We start from the raw sequence: 23,021 nt of genomic DNA, 5'->3' as shown, positions 1-23,021 counted from the left end.
TTTTAATGTTTTTTTTCCTTTTTGGATCTATTGCATATTTACTGTCAGTCTTTTTCAATATAAATGAATTTATAAAAGCATTAGAAATATATAATGCTTCTTTTCTCATTTTATTTACAATAACAATTGTGGGCGCTTACAAAGCCATTTTGAAATTGTAATTATCGTGGATTTTTAATTAAATAAAGTTGTAGGGTTTTATAAGCATTCAACCAAAAATATATAGTCTAAACCATGTTTAACTTTTTGTATAATTACGTACGAATTATGCATTTTAAGTATATTACAAGAAGGCAATTGAAATTGGAATTTGTTACTCGCGGTAGATTTTGTTATGAAATTTGATAAATCGACTTACTTATAATTCTTTTTAAATGTTTCACGTGTATTTGTAAAAAAATCGCCCATTGAATTATTTTAACGGTCGATACGAGCTGTGATAGGCAATTAGCGGTTGAATTATGGTGTATCATGAATTTGGACATATAAGCAATAAAATGTAAGTAAAACCTATTTCAATAAAAGTTTCCATCGAGACATAGCGAAGCTAAATTTTTTGTTTAATTTTAAATTTCGTTTTGTATATAATGCAAACTATATTATTGAATGAAAATAATATTTTTATTATCCGGAAACAAAAGAAAAAATATTAGCGAGTGTTACACATGAAGGAACTGTGATATTTTTGTAAATGTATACAATTATTATTGGACGCGTGTAAAATATATAACATAAAAATGCCATTCGTCAAACTCATTAAAAAATCTCATGGAAAAAATTAACTTTTTATCATCAGAAAGATATGATAAATTTTAGGTACGTTGAAGTTCGAGTATTAATTCAAAAGTCTAAAACAAAAAATTTCAATAACTTATATTTTATGATAGGAACAAGTAATTATCAAATTTGTGGACAGAACTAATAAAATTTGATTTGTCTTGCGTTAATGAGGAAGAGTTTTTCGTATAGAATTTTGATGATTATATTAGATCAGCAGTGAAAATTTTCAACATCAAATGAATAATATTGGAACAAAAACTATAAAAGCGTCTTTGCAATTTTATTCTTCCAAAAATGTTTTAATTACATGGCGGACGGATCAATGGTGTTCGTAGCATGTTGTTCCGTGGCTAATTCCTAAACTATTTGGATGTTTTGCCATAATTAGAACGACTTGTAAATATTATTGCGTAATAGAAAAGTAATGTTTAATAAAAATATTATAAATATAATTTTAAATATATAGTTCATTATTTTATAAAGCCATTAAGCATAATGTACAAAAACACTGATTATATTAATTGTATGTAATTATACAAATATATAGTGTAATTATAGGTATTATAGTTCTTTTTTATTATATGAATATATTAAATGTATAAATTGATAAAATATTATTATATATGAGTTATCAGCAATAAAGTTAAGGAAAGTTGCCGATTATTATTATATAGAAATTAAGAATAATACATGTGTGATTTTTATTAATAGATATGTGTGTTTATGCTGGAATTATACTCAACAATTATTATGTAAAGAATGTCTATCTTTGTCATATTATTCAAGATCACATCATTGATCTGTTAGAAATGGTCAAATTCATTTTCAATTGGCAAGATAGTTTCAAATCAGTTTCGATGTCAATTTATTCTACATGCACATGACAAAATATTGTCAATTTATAAATTCATTGTATTTATCGCTATTGAAAAGAACTTGAATAATGCTTAATTTACTGAGCTTGATAAATCATTCGGAATAAGACATCTTAATTTTTATTTCAAATTAGATGCTCTTATTCTTAATATTGATAATTAATAAACCATGTCATTTCTTTTTATCGACCATTGTAGTTAAATGAAGGTAATAAATAAATAATACACACTGTATTCTCCTGTTTATTTCTGCTGTGTTCATTATCGTATTAATTTACTCATCTTAATATCAACCCAATAAAATCCAACAAATTTACGAGAAGATTTTTAAAAATTATTAATTTAATTTACTCATTAACATAAATATTTGCGGGAAAATAAAAAGTTCAGAATGCAATAACATAATTTAAAGATTAATTTCTTAAGATAAATTTTGAAAATGTAAATATTGAATAAGCTGAATAACAAATAATCAATTAAACTTTTGATTCATAATCATACGAATCTAATTTTGAATTTGATGAATTAGTAGAATTTAAAGCAATTACAAAGCATAGTAGTATAATCTTTACGACAATTCCAAATGCATGATATGTATATATATACAATTATACATATTTTTTGGGCGATACATCAAACAAAGAAAAAAGTATTATTATTATTATTATTAAGAATTTATTATAATAAATTCCAAACGTTTCGACATACAATTTGATGTCATCATCAGTGGATCAGGTAAAAAATTAAAAAAAAAATTCTAAACTAGGTAACTATAGGAATTATAATTTTGTAGAGAAACTATATAAAGAAAATTCTAAAAAACTAAGAAATAACGAAACAACAATATACATGTATACAATGTATATACATATATAGACACAGTAACGGCACGTTGCGGTGAACAAGTGGTGTTAAAAATTTGGTGGTAAGCTTCACTAACGGTGAACAAGTGGTATTAAACATTAGGTGGTAAGCTTTACTAACGGTGAACAAGTGGCATAAGAAATTGAGTGGTAAGCTTCACTAATATATTTGTAAGTTCATCTAAACGAATGGTGACGATGGCGCCAGCTTTAACATTTTTATAAAATCTGTTATTAAGCTCTATGGTTCAGCTTGTTTGTTTTAATAACTTATGGGCCGATTCTGCTGTGAAATGGACCAATACCATGGCTATATTACGTGGCAATTTTCATACAAAATCGTACTAAATACTGTCAAAACGTCATGTATTTGCTGTATGATCAGGCGTTTTACACATAAAATGCTACTTCACTCATATGTTATCGAGCCATATCTCAAGCAAAAGATCCAGTTATGATAACATTGTTTTTTGAGATTTGTGACAGTAACCACATAAAATTTTGACAGCTTTTAGTACCACTTTATATGAAATCTGATACATAACATAGCCTAGCCTTAACATTATGGTTTATTTCACGACAGAATTGACCCCTTAAAATCATTATTATTTCACGAGTTCTACTGGACAGATTTATTTGAAATTTTTAGAGAATTTTCTTTATAGAGTTCTCTCTGGCACATGCATCTCATTTCCAAATTTTAATTTGTACTATTTTTAAAAAATTCGAGATGTAAAAAAATGGTCTTTTTGTCAAATTTTTTTTTAAACTTAATTCTAGTATTACCATTGCGACATCATTCTAGATTTATAATCTTTTTTTTTCATTTAGGATTACAAAGAGGGTTGCAATCTTGTTGCCATTGTTGCAATTGTGTATACCGTCACGTGTCAATTTTTGGTGACCTTCCATTTCAACAACTGCTAATTTAAAAAATTATTAACATTTTATTTACTGTTTTTCTGTACTCTTGTAAATATTTATGTTTATTTATCTATGCTTGTAACGTTGATAAATAAACTAGTGGTGTATGGCATCGCGCCTGAAGGCAAATTGCTGAAACTTCCCGTACCGAAAGCTACGTCATTAAAAAAATTTTGCAAAACTTTGAAAAAATTAGGTTTTTGAGAAAAATGTTTTTTCGAAAAATTGAATTTGTTTTGTATTTTGATTTTTAGACGCCGCGTAGTCGTCTAACATGTAAACATTGGTACGGAACCCATATAAATGTACTCAAAATTTGTACTTATTATTATAGTTTTCATAAAATATTTGATAATACGATGTATATATGTCTAATGTTTATTTTTGACCGCCAAATGGCATTATTTTTACTTTTTTTATTGGATCTCCGGACACGCTGGACTGCCTTTACAAAAATTTTACCAGTTGTTCATTTCGTCAATACAAGTAAAATGTTTTTTGAATTATTTAAATCAGACGCTTCGTTATCTCAAAAATTGAAATACCACTTCTGGCATTCTTGCTTCGTATCTCCGAAACGGCTAGATCTGCCTTTGCCATAAACTAATCAGCGTGTCTCCTTATCAGTAGGAATCGAATGTTTTTTGTATTATTCAAATCGGTTGAAACGTGTTTGCGAAATCGTCAACGAAATTTTGTATCCGCACACACATACACTACATCAATTTCTTCTTAGGAATGCCAAAATGTTCAGAAACCACTGAAACGTAAAAATATATGTAAATTTTCATTTTAAATTTTTTTGCGATTACTAAAACTCATCCTACGGGAAGTTAATAATATTCAAATAGCATATAAATGTATGAAATGTATTTTAAAGACTTAAATTTCTACAAATAATTCGATTTTTCCTGCTTCTTTTAATTTTTACGATATCAAAACATTCTATTCCAGATTCTATTCAATACAATTAATTGTATCATCTAATTTATAAACTCTAGTTTATCTTTAAGAAAATATGTTTTATAATTGTTACAATTCTAAAACATATTTTCTTATATAAAGTTAAAGATAAACTAGAGTTTATAAATTATACGACGATTTTTATATGTGTTCACAAGAAAAGTAAATATACAAAACCTAATCAAGCCGATTTAGAATTAAAGACTTTATTTAATATTATACTTGTTTATCTATGTACTTACCTTACGGAAAGTTAAAAGATTTTGAAATTTCTACACAATTTTAGTGTCTCTCTTAATTAATAAAATACCCTCTTAATCATTAAGAATTGAGATTCATCAGATGAAATAAATTCTCAACCGATTAGGGGGCGTCCATTAATCACGTGAGCAAGTTTTTAAGAATTTTTGTACCCACCTCTTTCCCTTGTATTGATACATGGTGATGTTCAAAATTACGTCTCCCCCACAAACATCACGTGTATTTTCAGTTACGTGATAAAACTGGGAAATTTTTGATTTTTTTTTGAAAATATTTGATTTTTTTTTAAATCAGTTAAAAAATAAATACGCGTGATATCTTACTATACCCCTTCTTCCCCCACGTAATATTTCGTGATTTTTTATCAAATTTTCCCTCCCCCTAAAAACCTCACGTGATTAATGGACGCCCCCTATCGGAATATAATTCTTGGTTTATGTCTTTGGTTCATATTATTCCGTTGGCAACTCCGTTTTAACGCCGTTGCGATTAACGGATGATTCGTTGACGTTAGAGTAACGGTTAACAAAAAACGGTTTGTTGAATCAACACTTGCCATTGATAAATTGTCACAGATTTTGTATTTATCCGGCACATGTTTGTTATTTTTAGCCTATTAGCATATTGTTCATTTTATAACAGGGACTTTTATTTTGAGACATGTTAAGTTGTTAAATGCTATAGCCGGTAATATATTTTTATCTAGTAAACTAAATGAATGCTTTGGAGCTTCTTTGGAGGTTTTGAACTTATTTTGAATCATATTTGTCTTTTTTACAGCTCACCAAATATTAATCTACGACAAGACTATGTAATTAAGGAGGCCAGATCATTCAAAAGCTAATTAGTACTATCGATTATTGGAAATGTATTCAAAAACAAAAAGGAAAGAGGCAGTAGCTTCTTCTAAGATGAAAGGTTATGGCAACAAAGTCTCAACTTATTTAAGCTTTCAATTTGGCAAGGAGTTGTTAACAAGTCCTGAAAAACTGCCTATAATATCTTTTCTTATACTGGCAGTGGAACTTGTGTTCAATATTTTTATAATAAATACCAGAAAATACACTGAAATTGATTGGATCGCTTACATGCAGGAATGTGAAGGCTTTTTAAATGGAACTTTAGATTATTCTCAACTAAGAGGTTTGTGCAATATTTGACACATAGATAAGTTTTATGCCATAAAATTGAATTTCTTCCACTTCTACGTTTTAATAACAATTCTGCCATTCACAAATAGTAATTTGAAAGATTATTAGTTTGTTGAAAATGAATAATTGATTGTCTCACGCACTTATAAGTGACATGTTATATCAATGTTGAAAACCTTATCTTTTTTGTTTACTGTCTTATACTTTTGACAACTTAAATTGTTGTTTTTTAGCCCTAAAACGTTATTATGATTATATACAATATAAGTTTCACAAGTTGCAGTGAACATATGGTATTTTTACTAGATTATTCTTTACATTTGTTTTCAATATTCTTTGTTAAATATAAGGTCGACTATTTCCTTGTATCACTGCACATTAAAATAGTAAGTACATTTTTAAAATACTGAATATTTTTTTAGGTGATACTGGGCCTTTAGTATATCCAGCTGGATTTGTCTACATCTACTCTATTTTATATTATATCACTGCTGCAGGAAAAGATATCTATGTAGGACAATGCATTTTTATTGGCATTTATCTTTGTCAAATGGCATTAGTGTTAAGGCTCTACACAAAGAGTCGCAAGGTTCCTCCATATGTACTAATTTTATGTGCACTTACTTCGTATCGAATACACTCAATTTATATGCTACGTTTATTCAATGATCCCATTGCAATCTTATTTTTATATCTTTCTTTAAATTTATATATGGATTCCAAATGGACATTGGCCAGTGTTGCGCTTAGTTTAGCAGTATCTATTAAAATGAATATATTATTATTTGCACCAGCTATATTTTTGTTTCTTATTGTTAATTTGGGACTAGTGAAAACTATTGTACAGCTTAGCATTTGTGGAATTATTCAATTAATTTTAGGTTTGCCCTTTTTATTAGTTAATGCTGTTGCTTACATAAAAGGAAGTTTTGATTTTGGTAGGGTGTTTGAGCATAAGTGGACTGTTAACTATAGATTTTTACATAGAGATATATTTGAAAGTGGAAAGTTTCACATAAGCTTACTTCTATTGCATTTAGTCTTATTAGCGGCTTTCTTTCCTATTTCCTTCAAATATATGCAAAGTTATGTCCGACTGAGGACAGTTCAAAAACAGTTTGAACCTCAGATAAATGCCAAAAATAAAGAACTTAAAAGAAAGAAAATTAATAAATTAATAGAAGAAGAACCTCTCACGGCAGAGCAACATAAATTTTTAAAAGATTTTGAAAAGGGTATTAATAAAACTTCAACTCCCAATAATAGGGCAGTGACTGTGGAACCCAAGCAAGATGATAATGTAAAGACTTTTGCTGTACATTTTGATTCTGTTACACAACTTGCGTTATTACCAATTTTTCTTTGTAACTTTATTGGTGTAGCTTGCTCTCGTAGTCTTCATTATCAGTTTTATGTTTGGTATTTTCATAGTTTACCTCATCTCTTGTGGTGTACCTCATACTCAATCAAAGTTCGTCTTTTAATTCTAGCGCTTATTGAATACTCATGGAATACTTATCCTAGCACTGATCTCTCTAGCTGTGTGTTACATTTATGCCATGTTGCTGTAATATGGGGTATATACAAAAATATTAAATTATCTGCCAAGTAGAATCCTTGAACTTGTAATTTGTGTGCCTGTGTGATACCAACATTTTATTTATATAAAACTGTTTTTTATTATGTATTTCAATGACATAATATAATTGCTATATGCATCAAGACAATATTAGAGGAATTAATGTATTTATCATTAGATTAAATGAATTATATTTATATAAAATTGACTATATGACACAAATAGGTAATTATAATTACCAAAGATAAAAAGGCTAATATACCATATAACAAATATATTTTGAAACAGTGATTGTACATATAGATATAGTGAAATAAATTTATGAAATATTAGATAATTTGGTATGTAGGCTGTTTGTGAAAATGTTTAATGTTTATATCAAATTTAAGACATAATATCAATACGAATTGTTAAAGATATTTATTTTGTTAAATACTTGAGCGAGAGTGATACATTTTAGTTTGAATTTTTAATGTTTTTATATAAGGATGTGTCATAATAAAACTTCAGTTGTGAATTACTGGTTAATATTTTTTTGTTTTGTTTGTAGAACACGAATCCTACTGTATATTTCATCCCAATCGACATAGGCTCCTATCAAAAATCTAGTGTTTGCTTTACTATCTGTATATCCTGTGCGTCCATGTACTAATCGTAGATTATCAATCGTGAGAATATCACCTGAAATTATTTTTTGAGGCATGTAAATTTAACTCCCAAAACATTAAGATGTTCCTACCTTATTGTTACCAGATATTCCAATGCGATTTTATATATTTAATATTGTTGTAATTACTACTGAAAGCAGCTAGATATTAGTACTCCAATATTACCTGGTTTAGTTTTTATTGTAACTGTCTGTTCTCTGACCAATTGGAGAAACATATGCATTGCCTCGTACCATTCTGTGACATTTTCCAATGGAATATTGAAATAACTATCTCTTTGTGGAACACTGTGATTGATTCGCACAATATCTCCGTCGTGGTTTTTGCTACATTTATTAAATTCAATGAAAACATTAGAATAAAATAGAAACTATCATTATGTTGATTTCATACTTAAAGTTTATATCAAGAGTTAAAAATACATTCAAGATAAGAAATTTGCATTAAAGTAAAGAAATTTTTATATGTATGTGTAATATGAGCAAATTATTATTTGTAAACTCTTGTTCAAATAGCACAAACCGTTATTTTGAACAATTGAATTTATTTTCAAACTTCTCGAAGAAGTTTGTTGTTGTCAGAAAATCCGATTTGCTAATACATATTATGTTTTTACGATGACTCAAGTCATTCTGAATTGTTTGAGACTGAAATTGGAACAAAGTATATGTTTCAAAATTTGAGATTTCGTCGTTTTCTCAAAAGCGCTGCATCAATTTCAAAAATATAGAAACTATAGAACTTGATAAGACTCGCGTTGATAAGTCTTTTTATATAATTAACAGGGAGAAGCAAAACCTTTTCCGTCAACGTTTTCGCGAATAATGAAATGAAAATTTATAAACCGTTTCAGGTATCAGTTGATCAGTTCTGATTAGTTTTTGGTAAATATTGGCCGCACCGTTTCTACCCAATTAATTATTAAATTAAATATTATAGGCCTACGATAAGTGGGTAATTATAATATAATATTTTTATATAAATATTTTATTGAATTTTATATATCATTTTTTATTTGATGTTTTCAACAATTTATTTTCGAAATAAAAAATTGAAAATTGTATAGTCACAATTTCAAAAGTTCTTAAATTTCGATTTATATTGAGTCGATTTAATATGATAATATGTATACTAAATTTGAGTTTATGATTTGCTTAATAATTCCGATGACTCCAACCACGTGAACACAAAGAAAACGTTTTCTTTGCAGTGTTGTATTTTCAAATGTCTTATTAAATTTCCAGTATTTGAAGAGATGCAGTTAAAAACTTCGCGCTATAAGTAATTGCATTTTGCTTTATCATCATTTTAAGAAAAAATGATTCGAAATAGAACTGGTTTTACGTATCATTGCAATTTCTTTGATGATGATTTACTTATACACTCACTTACAGATTTTTCTATATACTGATCACATTTAGAAGATATATATATATATATATATATATATATAATATATATATATATATATATATATATATATATATGAATACATCGTATTCTAATATTGTCTAGGATACTGATTTAAGCTTTTCTTGCAAGTTGCATGAGCTTAAGACATACTTTCACATAGTTATCATAATATTTGGCATAAATCGTCGGCACTCCAATGGATTTTTTGCTGTTTATACAAAGTGCTTAATCATAAACATCGTATTCTAATATTGTCTAGGATACTGATTTAAGCTTTACTTGCAAGTTGCATGAGCTTAAGACATACTTTCACATAGTTATTATAATATTTGGCATAAATCGCATAGAAGTGTAGGTTTCTGGCCAATCCTTTATAATAAATATTACTAATTTCACTTATTCACTCACCAGATGACCGGAGCCCGATGTATTTTGTGAAATTTATTTCCTGCTTCTTCGCCCACGTCTGACCAATTAACAACAGTTTCGCATAAACTGTTGTAATATCTCAAGTTCTTTTTGCGCAATTCCTCTGCAGCCCGGAAGCAGTCGGCTAATAAGTTTTCGCCTCCTTTACCAGAACTCTGCTCCATACAATGTAAAAATATGGTTCCGGGTACATGCTCATAATAAGGAAGATCAGTGTGTAGTTGGAGAGGTGTCGAAAGGTAAGCCACATTGCTTGTTGTATCAAAGTCGCGTGCTCTTACTTCAAATTCTTCTCTATAAGGGAAGAAAATTTATTGAAATTCAATATTTATATGTATACTTGTCAAAATGTGTTTTATTGTGTGATGATTCAGTCGCTGGTATCAAATTGTTGAAAATAAGGAAATAATTTGGGATATACAAATGAACCATATAGGGGCAGTACGGACAAAATGACATGGCGTTTTATTAACTTCCCGTAGGGTAAGTTATAGTAATGGGCCGAAAATCGAAAATGAAGTGTTTTGCATATCTTCACGTTTCAGAGATTTTTGAACATTTTGGTGTAACTCAGAAAAAATGGATGTGTGTGTGTTTTGCGTGTCCTCATTTGAATGGTTCAAAAAACATTCGATTCCTATTGATAGGGAAATATGCTGATTAGTTTTTGGCAAATGCCGCTGGACCAGTTACGGAGATAAAGAGCAAAGAGTGCAAAAAATAGAAACCGAGTTTTTAAGAGATCGGAGCATCCGATTTGAATAATCTAAAAGATATTCAATTAGTAATGATTGGGAGAAGTCGTTATTAGTTTTTGGCTCAGCCATTTCGAAGATACAGAGCTAAATGTGCAAAAAATGGCAGTTTTTGAGAGAACTAAGCGTCCGATTTAAATGATTTAAAGAACTTTCTGCTTGATTTAACAAAATAATTGATTTTGTAAAAAAAAGTTTTGTTTCAATTTTTTTTTTTAATTTTTTTTTTTTTTTAAATTTTTTGTTTATCGAAAATAATTCAGATTTTATTTTTAATTCTGACTAAAGTTCTAATATACTTGAAATAAATATTTTTGGCTTTGTGATTCAGTTTTATACAACTCTCAATATTATGCAATGTTACAGTATTTTATAATAATCTATTTGAAAACATTCAATATTCCTCAAACATTTCGTTATGGTACGGGAAGTTCCAGCAATTTGCCTTAAGGCACGATGCCATACACCGCACTAGTTTTTTTCTTGGTCCATACTTTACATACTTGTGAAATAGTACTATGTCATTTTGTCCATTGCACAAGTATGTCATTTTGTCCGAAATTGAACAAAAGTGAATAATTAATCAAAATTCTACTAAGAATCTGATTCTTGCAATAAAATTGATCAAAAACACTAAAACTGACTTAATTTAATTGATTTTAATTGAAATAATTACGAATATCAATAAATATGTCCCCAAACAAACATGAGAAAAACACTTTCAAAATAAACTTTTCAAGGCGCGAAGCAAACTTGTACAGATTACTCCGACAAGATTGTGACAATGACGCTCAACATCTGACAGGATTATTATTATGGCATTCTTCATGTTATACAGCCGCGAAAACTTTACTAAAACTAGCCAATTTTTAAATAAGGCCACTATGTCATTTTGTCCGTATTTCCCTATAAAAGTAAAGATTTGTAAATAATCGATTATTTGTGATTTTATTAAATGTTAAATCAGCGATTTCCAACCTGTAGTGTGCGCTTTCTTAAGGTGGTGCTAGGGGGGCGTACAGCTAGCTGTAGCTATTTCTAAAGTACTGTTATTGAATATAAACCAAAAAAATCGAATTGATATAAAAAAAGATTGCAAAATAATTATTTTTTATGTATATAATATAATATTGTAAACTTTTTGTATCCCGTTAAATAAATTATGATATTAGTTGAGTTGATACTAATGATAGTAGATTCTTAAAAAATTACAAAAGCGTTTTTTTGTATTAAAACTTCTGTATTCAATTTTCAATTATGTGTTATTTTAATAATCTTGAATTACCCATAATGTGTTTTACGCATAAAATTGATTCTTCCTGCGAGCTTCCTGCATTCGTTTTCAGTAATGGGAGCGTTTTCGATAAGAGCCACGCCATATTGACTCAATGCCGATAACCATTTTAATAAAACACTATCTCTGTAGAACAAAACTCGTAATATGTTAATGAAATATTTGCCGTATGCGACAAGGAAGAGAATTTGTAAACAACATACTTACTCATTGATAACGTCTTTGAATTGAAATTTTTGAAATATATGTGTAAATTCGTCGGCACTCCAATGGATTTTTTGCTGTTTATACAAAGTGTTTAATACTCTATCTCGATTTGACTTTGAAAAGTTTCGTTCTTTTAACCATTGTATATCGTAAGTTGATTTGTGATTATCACTCCAATTTATTAATACTTTCTCTGTTTCAGAATATACCTTGAACGACAATAACATTAATTACAATATCTTTTATAAAATATATTTATAAATTTTAATACACCCATACCTCACTTTGCGTTCCCGAAACATACGAATCAAATGGAATCGACGCAAAATGAATTAGTACTGTAGAGATTAAAGATAGGACCCAGGATTGCGAAAATACTACTTTTTAAAAACAAAATTGAACTAATTATATATTGCTTTTGTTGTAGATTACATTTTTTATACAAAAGATTGATTCGATGACTGCTGAATTACGCCAAAACTATTTGTTGTACATGTCTAATATATACAACTAACACAAAAACAAGAGTGATTGACCACTGGGTTGCCCTCTTGAGAACAATATATAAGCTTATAGAACACGCAGTTCTGATTGCTATTCAAAAAGAATATAAAAAAATATTGTTAAACAGCTTTTTTTTACTTAAACAAATTTAGTTGATATTCGTAACTACCGGCTGCCAGAATCGTTGTTTTTAAAAATATTTCTACCTTTGTTGATCAAACATTTCGGCTTTACATATTTGTTTGAAAGTTAAATTTTGTTCTTCAAAGGTTTCTATAGATCGGTCACCGTCATCTTTTTCATTAGCAAATTGCAATTTCAGTTGCAATCCTCTCTTCAATTTCAAAAAATTAAGAAATACAATGAAAGACTCGAACTCAAAACAATCTAACGACGTACTGTGAAAATTTTGTATTAACGAAACGACGCAAAGGGAGGTTTGGGTGTATATCATGTTGCAAAAAATGTAGATATCTTAAAAAAGATAAATTAAATTTTTTGTACTTGTAAAAAATGGAAAATAAATTTAACCAGTTAACTGTGGCAGGTTTTGGATCGGAACAGTGCGCAAAGTTTTGGATCGTCAAAATCGAGCAAGTTGCGCTAGTATGATATCGGATGAAAACGATGGGTGAAAATTTTAATTACATACGTATTAAACTACAAACGAATAAATTTAATTAAGCACTATATTTAAGTGTTCAAATTTTTGCCGCAGAGAGATACAAACATCCCAAAATATTACAGGTCTGCGAAAAGCGGAAAAAGTTTGGGTAGTAAAGTTTTGTTATAAAAATTCATTATAGTTTGGAATAATTAGCATCTCTCTTAGTACCATGTAGATATATTCAACTGATTAGTTTTTGGTGACATTTAAAAATATCTGGAAGTTCAAGCAATTTGTCTTAAAGTAGAATGCTACTTACAACTACTTATTTTACACCGGCATAGCCTCAAAATATTCATAACATCTTGAAATTTGAGAAATTGTTTTGTTTTTTCTGAAAATCGCCATTCAAATAGCACATGATCACTGATATATACGCATGGCGATACACAAAATTCTGTCACCTCTCCATGACGAGTATTCCCGTCAATCACAGTTAACTGGTTAAGAAACTGTTTATTTATCAAGTTAATTAATATAAAACATTATACATCTCCATACTTTGAAATCCATCGGTTTGATTCGAACATCAAAATTGTCCCAATTCAAAGTTCTACTCTGCGATCCTTTATGAAAACATTCCGAACATTGGCAGTTATCCCTTAACCATGTGTAAGGATATTTATATACTTCTGAAGAACCAATATTGACAGTTAAGGTAGTATCACTATCACTTAATTTTGCCGTAACATTTGCAGATGTAGAATATGATTTGCATAGTCGAACATATAGACACGCATTTTTATTTATTTGAAATGATTTCAAAACCTTAAAAAACACTTTTTGAACCACCATGATAATCACTTCGTCGAACACTTACTTTCGACTATCAACAAAAATCGAAGTCGAGTAGTGGTACGATCACTTTTATCTTGTTAATTTTGTCTACATGATGAAATCGTCTCATCACGTCTCACCAGTCTTGTGAGTAAACATTTTTCTGTAACCCGATGACCTTATAAATTTATCGAATTGAAAAATAAAATGAATGAACGTTTAATAAGTTATTAAATTGTTTGAAATTGAAATGAAATATGCGAAAGCTTTCTCGTACCCGAAAAATTTGCGGCGAAAATTGTGGTTTACGTATACCCATAGATAAACAAGTAAAAAATAGCCGAATAGGTGTTAGAAAAATAAGTCCTCGAAATAGGTAATCGCAAAAAAATCGAAAATGAAAATTTTTATATATCTTCACTTTTCAAAAGTTTCTGAATATTTTAGCATACCTTAGAAAAAATGGATGTATGTGTGTATGTGTGTGTGTGTGCGGATACAAATTTTCGTCGACGATTTCGGGAACACCGATCAATTGAACAATTCAATAGAACTCTATAGAGACTTTTTTTTAAAGTAATCGTAATCGTACTGTTTTAACTGCATATATGCAGTTAAGACAGTACGATTACTTTAAAAAAAGTTCAGAATTACCAAAATATTTCAAAATAAAGAAAGCATTTTTTTTTCAAAGTTTTTTTTTCTAAAAAAGTAAATTTTTGTCAAAGTAATTTTTTTCAAAAATGTTTATCTTTTTAAAAAAAATAATTTTTGGTACGGGAAGTTCCAGCAATTTGCCTAAAGGCACGATGCCATGCAGCCCACTAGTTCTAATACCTATTAGGTCTTATTTTTTGATACCAACTTTGGTTTATATTTTATATGATATTTTGAAAATAGCTGTCTGCCCTACTAGAGAGGGTAAGCCCAACAGGTTGCTGCACGATTAAAACGCCTTATTTGGTGTAATACATACCATATACATACTTACACTTCATTTGATTTTGCATGTAAGTATAATTATATTGATTTTTTTTAACCCCTTAACTTACAATTTAAATTAAAAAATATCGTGCCAAAGTTGTTCAAGCTGGCGTAGCGTTCGTTACTAGTTTCCCAAACAGAGCACAGTATATCACAAAAATAAAATATGTAATACTTGCGATTACCATACCGGACAGCTTGATGTCAGGCAGCAGTGACATCGGTTTTCATTTGAAAATATAAGTGAAAATATGTTTTCCAAGTGAACAGTCTTTACCCGGCATTGATAAATGAAATAGAAAGTCATCAGTGTTAATTTTAATAAAAAAAGATAAGCCAACCGTTGGGTTGCCTTGTAAAGCCACGTTATTAAGAAGTCACCACAACAGGCTCTTGGGACTAATAAATTCATATTACTGTTAATAATAAAAAGCAAAATAAAGATTTTCAAGAGAACCTAAATGCTGATTTGGGGATACGCGGACCACAACAGATGGATAACATGGTGTTAATATTAATATATCTGTTATAAAGATCGATCTAAAAATCCATATTTTCGAAATGATATGATATTTTATATAACTGCCTGTTGCAGTAACACGTACGTAGATATGATACCATTCTATACACCGTCAGCGACATATTGTTATTATAATTTTTAGATAAGTTATTCTCATAACATATCAATGACTCATATGTTTGAAATTTTTATAGCCATAACAAAATTATAACATACAAGTCATACAACATTATAATAGTGGTCTTAGCTCTGCAACATGAGATAAAATATGTATTTTTAGCTTCCGTAGAGTAAGTTTATAGTAATCGCAAAAAAAATCGAAAATAAATTTTTTTATATATCTTCGCATTTCAAAGGTTTCTGAACATTTTGGCATACCATAGAAAAATTGGATGTATGTATGTGCAATTACAAATTTTCATCGACGATTTCGGCAACACGAATCAACCGATTTGTATAATTCTAAAAACGTTCGATTCCTATTATTAAGGAGACGTGCTGTTTAGTTTATGGCAAATGCAAGTTCTGCTGTTTCGAAGATACGTGGGGAAAAGTGTCTAAAATGATAATTCAGTTTTTGAGAGAACGGAACCTCCGATTTGAAAGATTCTAAAAACATTTCGGTCGTACTGACGAAATGAAGAACTGATTAGATTTTTGGAAAGGCAAGTTCGGAGGTTTCGGAGATCCAATAAAAAAAATGTTATTTTGCGGACAAAAATGTTCATTAAACATGTGCACATCAAATTATCAGATATTTTATAGAGATTTAGATTATAAGTACAAATTTTGTGGGTTCTGTACCAATGTGTATTAGTTACGAGGCAAATTACTGGAACTTTCTGTACCAAAAATATAATTTTTTACATTATTGTTTAACTGAAAAAATAGATTTTTGAGAAATTTTGAATTTTTGAAAAAAAAAATGAATTTTTGGAAAAAATGAATTTGAAAAAAAAACGTTTTTTTATTTTGAAATATTTTGGAAATTTTGAACGTTTTTTTTCAAGCGATCGCACTGCTTTAGCTGCATAGACCCGAAATATCGAAGCGCGTAATAGCCGTGTCGCCGTTTAACGGACAATCAACGTTACAAAACTCATAGAAATATGAAGAAAATTAATACACATTATTAAAATCTCCATAAAATATCTGATAATTTGATGTGCATATGCCTAATGATAATTTTTGACCGCCAAATAGCTTTTTTCACTTTTTTTACTAGATCTCCAAAACCGCTAGATCTGCCTTCTCAAAAATTTAATCAGTTTTTCATCTTGTCAATGTCAAAAGTAAAATGTTTTTTGATTTATTAAAATCGGACACTCCGTTCTCTTAAAAACTGAGTTACTGTTTTTGGCACTTTTTGCCCCGTATCTTTGAAACGGCTAGACCTGCCTTTGCCAAAAACTAACTAGCACGTCTCCTTATCAATACGAATCGAATGTTTTTTGAATTATTGAAATCGGTTGGTCGGACTTCTCGAAATCGTCGACAAAAATGTGTATCCGCACACACACACAAACATACACACACATACATTTATTTTTTCTAAGGTATGCCAAAATGTTCAGAAACCTTTCAAACGTAAAAATATATAAAAAGTTTCAAATTAAAAAAAAAAAATTCAAAAATTTTAAAATTCTCAAAAATCTAATTTTTCAGTGTTCAAAATATTTTAAAGTTTTGTTAAAAAAATTAATACGGATATTAGTACGGAAAGTTCCTGCAATTTGCCTTGAGGCATGATGTCATATGCCATGCACCGCTAGTTTATGCCTAGTTTAACTAATCAATTATAAAATTTATTATTGGATATGATAATGTTATAATATATTAATAGCAAAGATTTTAATTTTCTGAGCAAAAGTTATCATTTTCTACAAAAAAACATTTATGTGTTTCATTGTACGTGTCGGGGATATTTATCTATGGGGCAACACTGTCGCTTTTTAATCTTTTTTTTTTTTTTGATATGTTGGTACACAATTGTGTATTTTGTACTGTCAAATTAGCAGATTTTAGTGCAATGTTTGACATGTATGCGTATTTCGTAAACACACCAAATATTTAAGTAAGCCACGCCCCCTTATCTAGCAAACGCAATGGCAACTTTGTTAATGCCAACTGTCTGGAAATGACAAAAAGATCAGAAAGATACATGTGAAAAATATTTAATGGACTTTAAAATGATTATTTTTTGTTGAAAATATGGCAATGAGTGGATTTATGGAGTTTTTTCAGAAGGGCAAGGTATTGAGCGCAACTGATTTCCTAGTTTTAATCCTTTAGCTTAACATTTGAAATGTTTACATAAATTGACAAATTATAATACATGATATTTTAGACGTTTCGGCCCAAAAAACGTTTTACAAGAGGCACAATGCGATATTCCTTACATAAACAAGCCCAGGCTAGCCTTTCATCTGGTATAAATTTAAGAAGTATAGTTCAAGTGCCAGAAGGTGAAGATCCTTTAGATTGGATGGCAGTTCATGGTAAACAAATGATTGCAGTTTAATCAAGTAGTATAATTTAGCAATGACCTTTATCTAAATGCTATGTTTGTTCAGTGGTGGATTTTTTTAATCGCATTAACCTGATTTATGGAACTGTATCTGATTATTGCACAAGCAAAACATGTCCTACGATGTCTGGTGGACCACGGTATGAATATTTATGGCTTGATCATGAAAGGTGAGCTTAATAAAAAGTATTTGGAAAACTTCTTATATAAAATAAGGATACTTATATGATACAAAAATGTCAGGTCAAGTTATTAAATGACTGAAATAAATGAAAAGAGTTTTGAAATATACTGCTCAAAAGTTACATTTTATACTTATTATTTACATATCTATTCCAGTGTAATTATATTAACTATTAAATTGTATGAATGCGTAGTTTTTGATAGTTGTACAATTTATATTATATTAAATTGGTGCAAATAGATAAAAGATAGTAATTTTATTTTAAATGAGAGTTAGTAATTTAATCTGGCTTAAATAAATCATTAATAAAATGGCATTTATATAATTTATATATTTCAGTGCTTGGTATAGACAAGCAAAAGCTGTTCCTGCCCCAAAATATATATCATTGTTAATGGATTGGATAGAAACAAAAATCAATAATGAAGCAATATTTCCTGTTTCAACAGGTATTACATTAGCATATGTATAACTCATGACAAAATTTCCTATTTATATTGTTTATATAATTTCAGATATACCATTTCCAAAATCATTTATGTGCCTCTGTCAAAAAATTATGACACGTTTAAATCGAGTTTTTGTACATGTTTATATTCATCATTTTGATAGGATTGTTAGTATTGGTGCTGTAAGTATTATTTTATATTCTACAATTTACAAATGAGTGACTATAACATTACACAGTAATACCCTGCTTAACGCGGGAGATACATTCCATCAAAGTAGAGCACAATGCGAAACAGAGCTAAACATGGAAATATTGGAATTTTTACCAAAAACAAAACCAAACATTTATATCCAAAAGCCCAAATTAATACGATATTATTATTTCTTGCAAAAATAAAAACAAAATGTAAATAACAAAATGAATATTCTTGAAAAACAAATAAAATTCTAAGTCAGTTATATTTAGTTACCAGTGTTCTCCTTTTATGTGACAAAAGCATCTAATGTTGTTTGCCTTTTTCTTTTGCATTGTTCTGTTAAAAGTTCTTCAGAAACAGATAGAGCATCTCTAACACCATGCATTACATTTAGATTATTTTCAATGAATTGATCCATTTATTATATAGACAAAATCCTTTTTACGAATGTCATCAAAAGTTGAATCAATGCTGTCAACATTTTTGTTTTCTTCTTGTTCAGTTCATTTCTTGATCTTATCATTAGAAAGACTGCGCTGCTTCTTGATTTATATTTTTGACATCTTCCTTATTTACCCCTTCAAAACCTGGGTTGAAATAGAAACGGGGTATTACTGTATACATATATTATTGTACTATTTTTTAAATGTTAAAATTATCTACAGAAAGCCATGTAATAATTAAAGCTCTAGGGGTTATAGGGTTACAAAAATATTACTCTTTAACGCTTTCAAGCACAAAAATATCAGATTTTTTTAAGGAAAGTACTGAGTATACATGAACCCATCTTCAACGTAGTCCAGAATGTGCTATGGACAGTGGTACATTTTTTAGCTCTCGTGCAGCGTAAGAAATATGTTCATTCTGCATGAACCATCAAGCCTGTAACAGTTAAAAAGATAATTGTGAAAAGCAAACACTTGATAAACAAAAATATTGTAAAATTTGTTACGTACATTCCAAAAACAACATGAACTATTCAATTGAACCAAAATAAAGTATTCAATTACTTTATGAAAAACAAAATTAAAATTAATTACTGTTTCATCAGTCCATAATGGCTGCTGTTGTAAGTTGAGAAATATTTTTCATGAAAAATTGGCCCAATGTTTGCCGAACAGCTTTTTTTTTGCAAAGTACATTTCATTTGAGTGCAACAATTGATATTTGTGCCTGCCGACTGTAAAACTCTTTCCGCTGTTTTGGTCTATAGCTTTATTGAAGAAACTTATTTAGGTATCAAAGAAACTCAATCATTTTAGGTATTTGTTTGGGAGCTAAATTTTGTTTATTGAAAATTTTATGGAATGGTCATCTTATTTATTAACAAATTGCAATTCCAGTTGCAATAATAGTTTTTTAGAGAACTCTTGGTTATTAGAGAGGCTAGCAAATCATTTACCAGTTTTCAAATAGAAAAAAAGTTAGAATATTTCAAATACTAAACAATGCAACTTTGTAAATGAAGCAAAGTGAAAATAAGCACTAATTAAGTGTATGTAAAGTTTTCATATTCTATGCTCACAATTACAGAAATAATTTCTTTATATATATGATGTTCAATATTTACAGGAGGCTCATGTTAATACCTGCTATAAACATTTCTATTATTTTATTCGAGAATTTGATTTAGTGTCAGCCAATGAACTCGAACCCTTGGCTGAGATGACTGCTCATATTTGCAAAGAACAACCAGGAGTCTAATCATAATGGTAATAGTTATTTTGATTATATTCTTATATTAATCATTCTCTCATATTAGAAGTTTACTTGCGTTTATATAACATGAACACAGGAAATATTCATATTATATATTTACACCATATATATATTTTTTAATATAGTACTAGTATAGTACTAGTATTTTAATTAAAGACAAAATGGTCATCAACTAGTAATTTAATCATTTTTCTTCAAATTGTGTCTTCAGAAATTTCAAAAATAATGTATACTTTTTTCTGTTCCAGATTGTTTCTAATCGACTTAAATCATTTATATCAAGAAGGGCATTTTGTGTATGTGTGTGTATTTTTTTTATTATTAAATTTTATACATATGGTTTTCATCAATGATCTGCCGGTCTGAGAAGTTTATATGAATCAACATTTTATTGTCAAATTATAATATTTTTCAAGTTTGTCAGATTTTGCTATAACTAATTGAAAATCAAAACAAAAATGACTTAAAAACTTTTTATGGGATCACATTAAATATGCTGCGGTTATAATAAGAACATTAATTTATAAGAGCTAAGGAGTTATTCACTTTGAATCTATTTATTCTTATTTTTACTGCATTTTGCATGCTTTACTTTGATTTTAATTATGCTTGTGATAGTTTATTTGCTGAAAAATAATAATGTTAACTAATCTTTGTTATTTTTATAAAATAAACAATATGTGTACAACAAAATGTGCTGTACAATTGATTCACATTTATAAATTTTGTGTACAGTATCAATAAGATATTTGATCTTTCAAACTATAGAATTTGCTTAGTAGCTGTTGATTTAAATTGCATTATTCAATATTATTTTTTAGTGATCCCTGTATTTATTTTGGAATTACTTTAGAAATGTGAAAAAAATGCAATAGCCATTATTGTGATATGTTTTCTTTTACTTCACTTTCTTATACTTATTTATGAAAAATGTTATTTTTATTTAATCAGAAAAGATCTTATTGTAATTTAAGATTGAAATTGTACAAACTGCAATATTCGAAGTACAATTATTTATATTTTATATATTTATTATAATATTTATGAATTTAAAGTACATAGTTGTAAATATGTGCATTGAGTACATACACATATGCAGATAAGTAAAAATATGTATATAATTAACACAGTTATATTGCATATTTATTGTTAATTAGAATTTGTAACTAGACTAATATTTAATAAAATATGTTTATTTATTGGTGAGAGAAAAATGCTTGTTTTATATGGGTTATATAAAATCTTGAATTATGCTTTCAAAAACAGTAGTGAAACTAACTTTTACCTTTATATCAAGCTTGCAATAGTTGGATAATTATATCGAGCTTTAAAGTTGGATAATTATATCAAGCCTTTCTTTTATATATGTATAAATATATATACAATTACATAATTATGCATTGCATATATTTGCAGAGCAATTGAAAAATTTGCAAGATATTCAAGATTATGTTGCTTTGTTAATAGATATTTTAAGATTAACTCAATATCTTTCAGGAATAGTAAGAGAGCCGTGCAAGAAACCAAGGAAAAAAGGGAAATGTAGTTGTTGAATGTTAAAGTGATCTGAATTGTGATGTTGTGAATGGCTTAGTGCATAAGTGATAATTTGTAGTTTTTAATTTAAATTGTGCTTTGTGAAACAAAAGTGACAAATGAAATGGATGTAATGTTTAATTTTTTTTGCCTAATTTAGTTTTCCATAAACGTATATACTCATAATTTTTTATCAAATTAATTAGATATTTTTCATTTATTTATTCAACGCCCAAGCCAATAATACAATTAATTACATTTAATTGTACAAATTATAAACTAAAGATAATATGTGAGAAAATTAGAGTGTTCATAGATAGCTTTGTATACATATTTACTATTGCCAAATATGCTTAACATTATTATAATATGAAGTAGTTCCTTGCTTGTATGATTTATCGAAAATAATGATATTACATGCTTAGAGACTATAATTAGTGGTCACTATGTAATAAGGTATGCAGTACAATAGAATGAATTACATACATTTTGAATAATATTCTCTTTATATTGAAATGCATGATAATATTTGAAAATTTTGTCTGAACAAGTAGGAAAAAATGTCTGCATGAATATATGTAATGATTCCTGTAACAAAAAGTTAAGATTATTAAGGGTAAAAATAACATATTAACATTTCTCTCATGTCTAATATATGCCTTATCATATACATAGTCTGATTAGCAAAAAAGATAGCATTTAATAATAAAAATATGTTTTGAATATCTTAAGAAAATGATTAATGTAGTGAAATTGTTGGACGTAAAATTGATTTATAAAGCCATTATATATAT

The 23,021-nt window shown here is 28.4% G+C and overlaps 3 protein-coding genes across 4 annotated transcripts; 2 read left to right on the top strand and 1 right to left on the bottom strand.

Moving 5' to 3' along the window:
• The first annotated feature begins 5,219 nt into the window (after window positions 1–5,219).
• LOC113375722 (lethal(2)neighbour of tid protein 2-like) lies at window positions 5,220–7,632 on the top strand. Its single transcript, XM_026615667.1, has 3 exons — window positions 5,220–5,353; window positions 5,447–5,809; window positions 6,240–7,632. Exons 2-3 carry the CDS (start codon window positions 5,533–5,535, stop codon window positions 7,427–7,429), a joined length of 1,467 nt encoding a protein of 488 aa, XP_026471452.1. The 5' UTR covers window positions 5,220–5,353; window positions 5,447–5,532; the 3' UTR covers window positions 7,430–7,632.
• Window positions 7,633–7,913: 281 nt separating this feature from the next.
• Window positions 7,914–14,269, bottom strand: LOC113376019 (gamma-butyrobetaine dioxygenase-like). The gene is made up of 7 exons (XM_026615951.1): window positions 14,251–14,269; window positions 13,835–13,965; window positions 12,163–12,371; window positions 11,947–12,081; window positions 9,886–10,200; window positions 8,230–8,390; window positions 7,914–8,077 (listed from the first exon to the last, which is right to left on the bottom strand). The coding sequence occupies exons 1-7, from the start codon at window positions 14,267–14,269 to the stop codon at window positions 7,914–7,916; spliced, it is 1,134 nt and encodes a 377-aa protein (XP_026471736.1).
• On the top strand, window positions 10,009–21,221 carry LOC113375723 (MOB kinase activator-like 3). Of its 2 annotated transcripts, none has more exons than XM_026615669.1 (7): window positions 10,009–10,145; window positions 17,962–18,112; window positions 18,188–18,311; window positions 18,665–18,774; window positions 18,841–18,956; window positions 20,545–20,684; window positions 20,940–21,221. In XM_026615669.1, the coding sequence occupies exons 2-6, from the start codon at window positions 17,998–18,000 to the stop codon at window positions 20,674–20,676; spliced, it is 597 nt and encodes a 198-aa protein (XP_026471454.1). In that variant the 5' UTR covers window positions 10,009–10,145; window positions 17,962–17,997; the 3' UTR covers window positions 20,677–20,684; window positions 20,940–21,221. The 2 variants fall into 2 exon arrangements, with proteins under 2 accessions (XP_026471454.1, XP_026471453.1); XM_026615668.1 differs by lacking the exon at window positions 10,009–10,145 and adding an exon at window positions 17,664–17,867.
• Window positions 21,222–23,021: the final 1,800 nt, after the last annotated feature.

This window comes from Ctenocephalides felis, unplaced genomic scaffold (genome assembly GCF_003426905.1).
Source record: "Ctenocephalides felis isolate EL2017-DRISC unplaced genomic scaffold, ASM342690v1 CF-g0.4_SCAFFOLD_01886, whole genome shotgun sequence".
Taxonomy (NCBI): Eukaryota; Metazoa; Arthropoda; class Insecta; order Siphonaptera; family Pulicidae; genus Ctenocephalides; species Ctenocephalides felis.
This window is presented reverse-complemented; position numbering and strand designations above follow the sequence as displayed.

Bases quoted from the DNA above. Each gene is read 5' to 3' on its own strand.
- LOC113375722 (XM_026615667.1), top strand. From the start codon at position 5,533: ATGTATTCAAAAACAAAAAGGAAAGAGGCAGTAGCTTCTTCTAAGATG. The intron at 5,810-6,239 runs GTTTGTGCAATA...ATATTTTTTTAG, and splicing joins AGATTATTCTCAACTAAGAG to GTGATACTGGGCCTTTAGTA.
- LOC113375723 (XM_026615668.1), top strand. From the start codon at position 17,826: ATGGCAATGAGTGGATTTATGGAGTTTTTTCAGAAGGGCAAG. The intron at 17,868-17,961 runs GTATTGAGCGCA...ATGATATTTTAG, and splicing joins AGTTTTTTCAGAAGGGCAAG to ACGTTTCGGCCCAAAAAACG. The intron at 18,312-18,664 runs GTGAGCTTAATA...TATATATTTCAG, and splicing joins TTATGGCTTGATCATGAAAG to TGCTTGGTATAGACAAGCAA.
- LOC113376019 (XM_026615951.1), bottom strand. The intron at 8,391-9,885 runs GTGAGTGAATAA...TAATAAATGTAG, and splicing joins CATCGGGCTCCGGTCATCTG to CAAAAACCACGACGGAGATA. The intron at 8,078-8,229 runs GTAATATTGGAG...AAATAATTTCAG, and splicing joins TACAATAAAAACTAAACCAG to GTGATATTCTCACGATTGAT.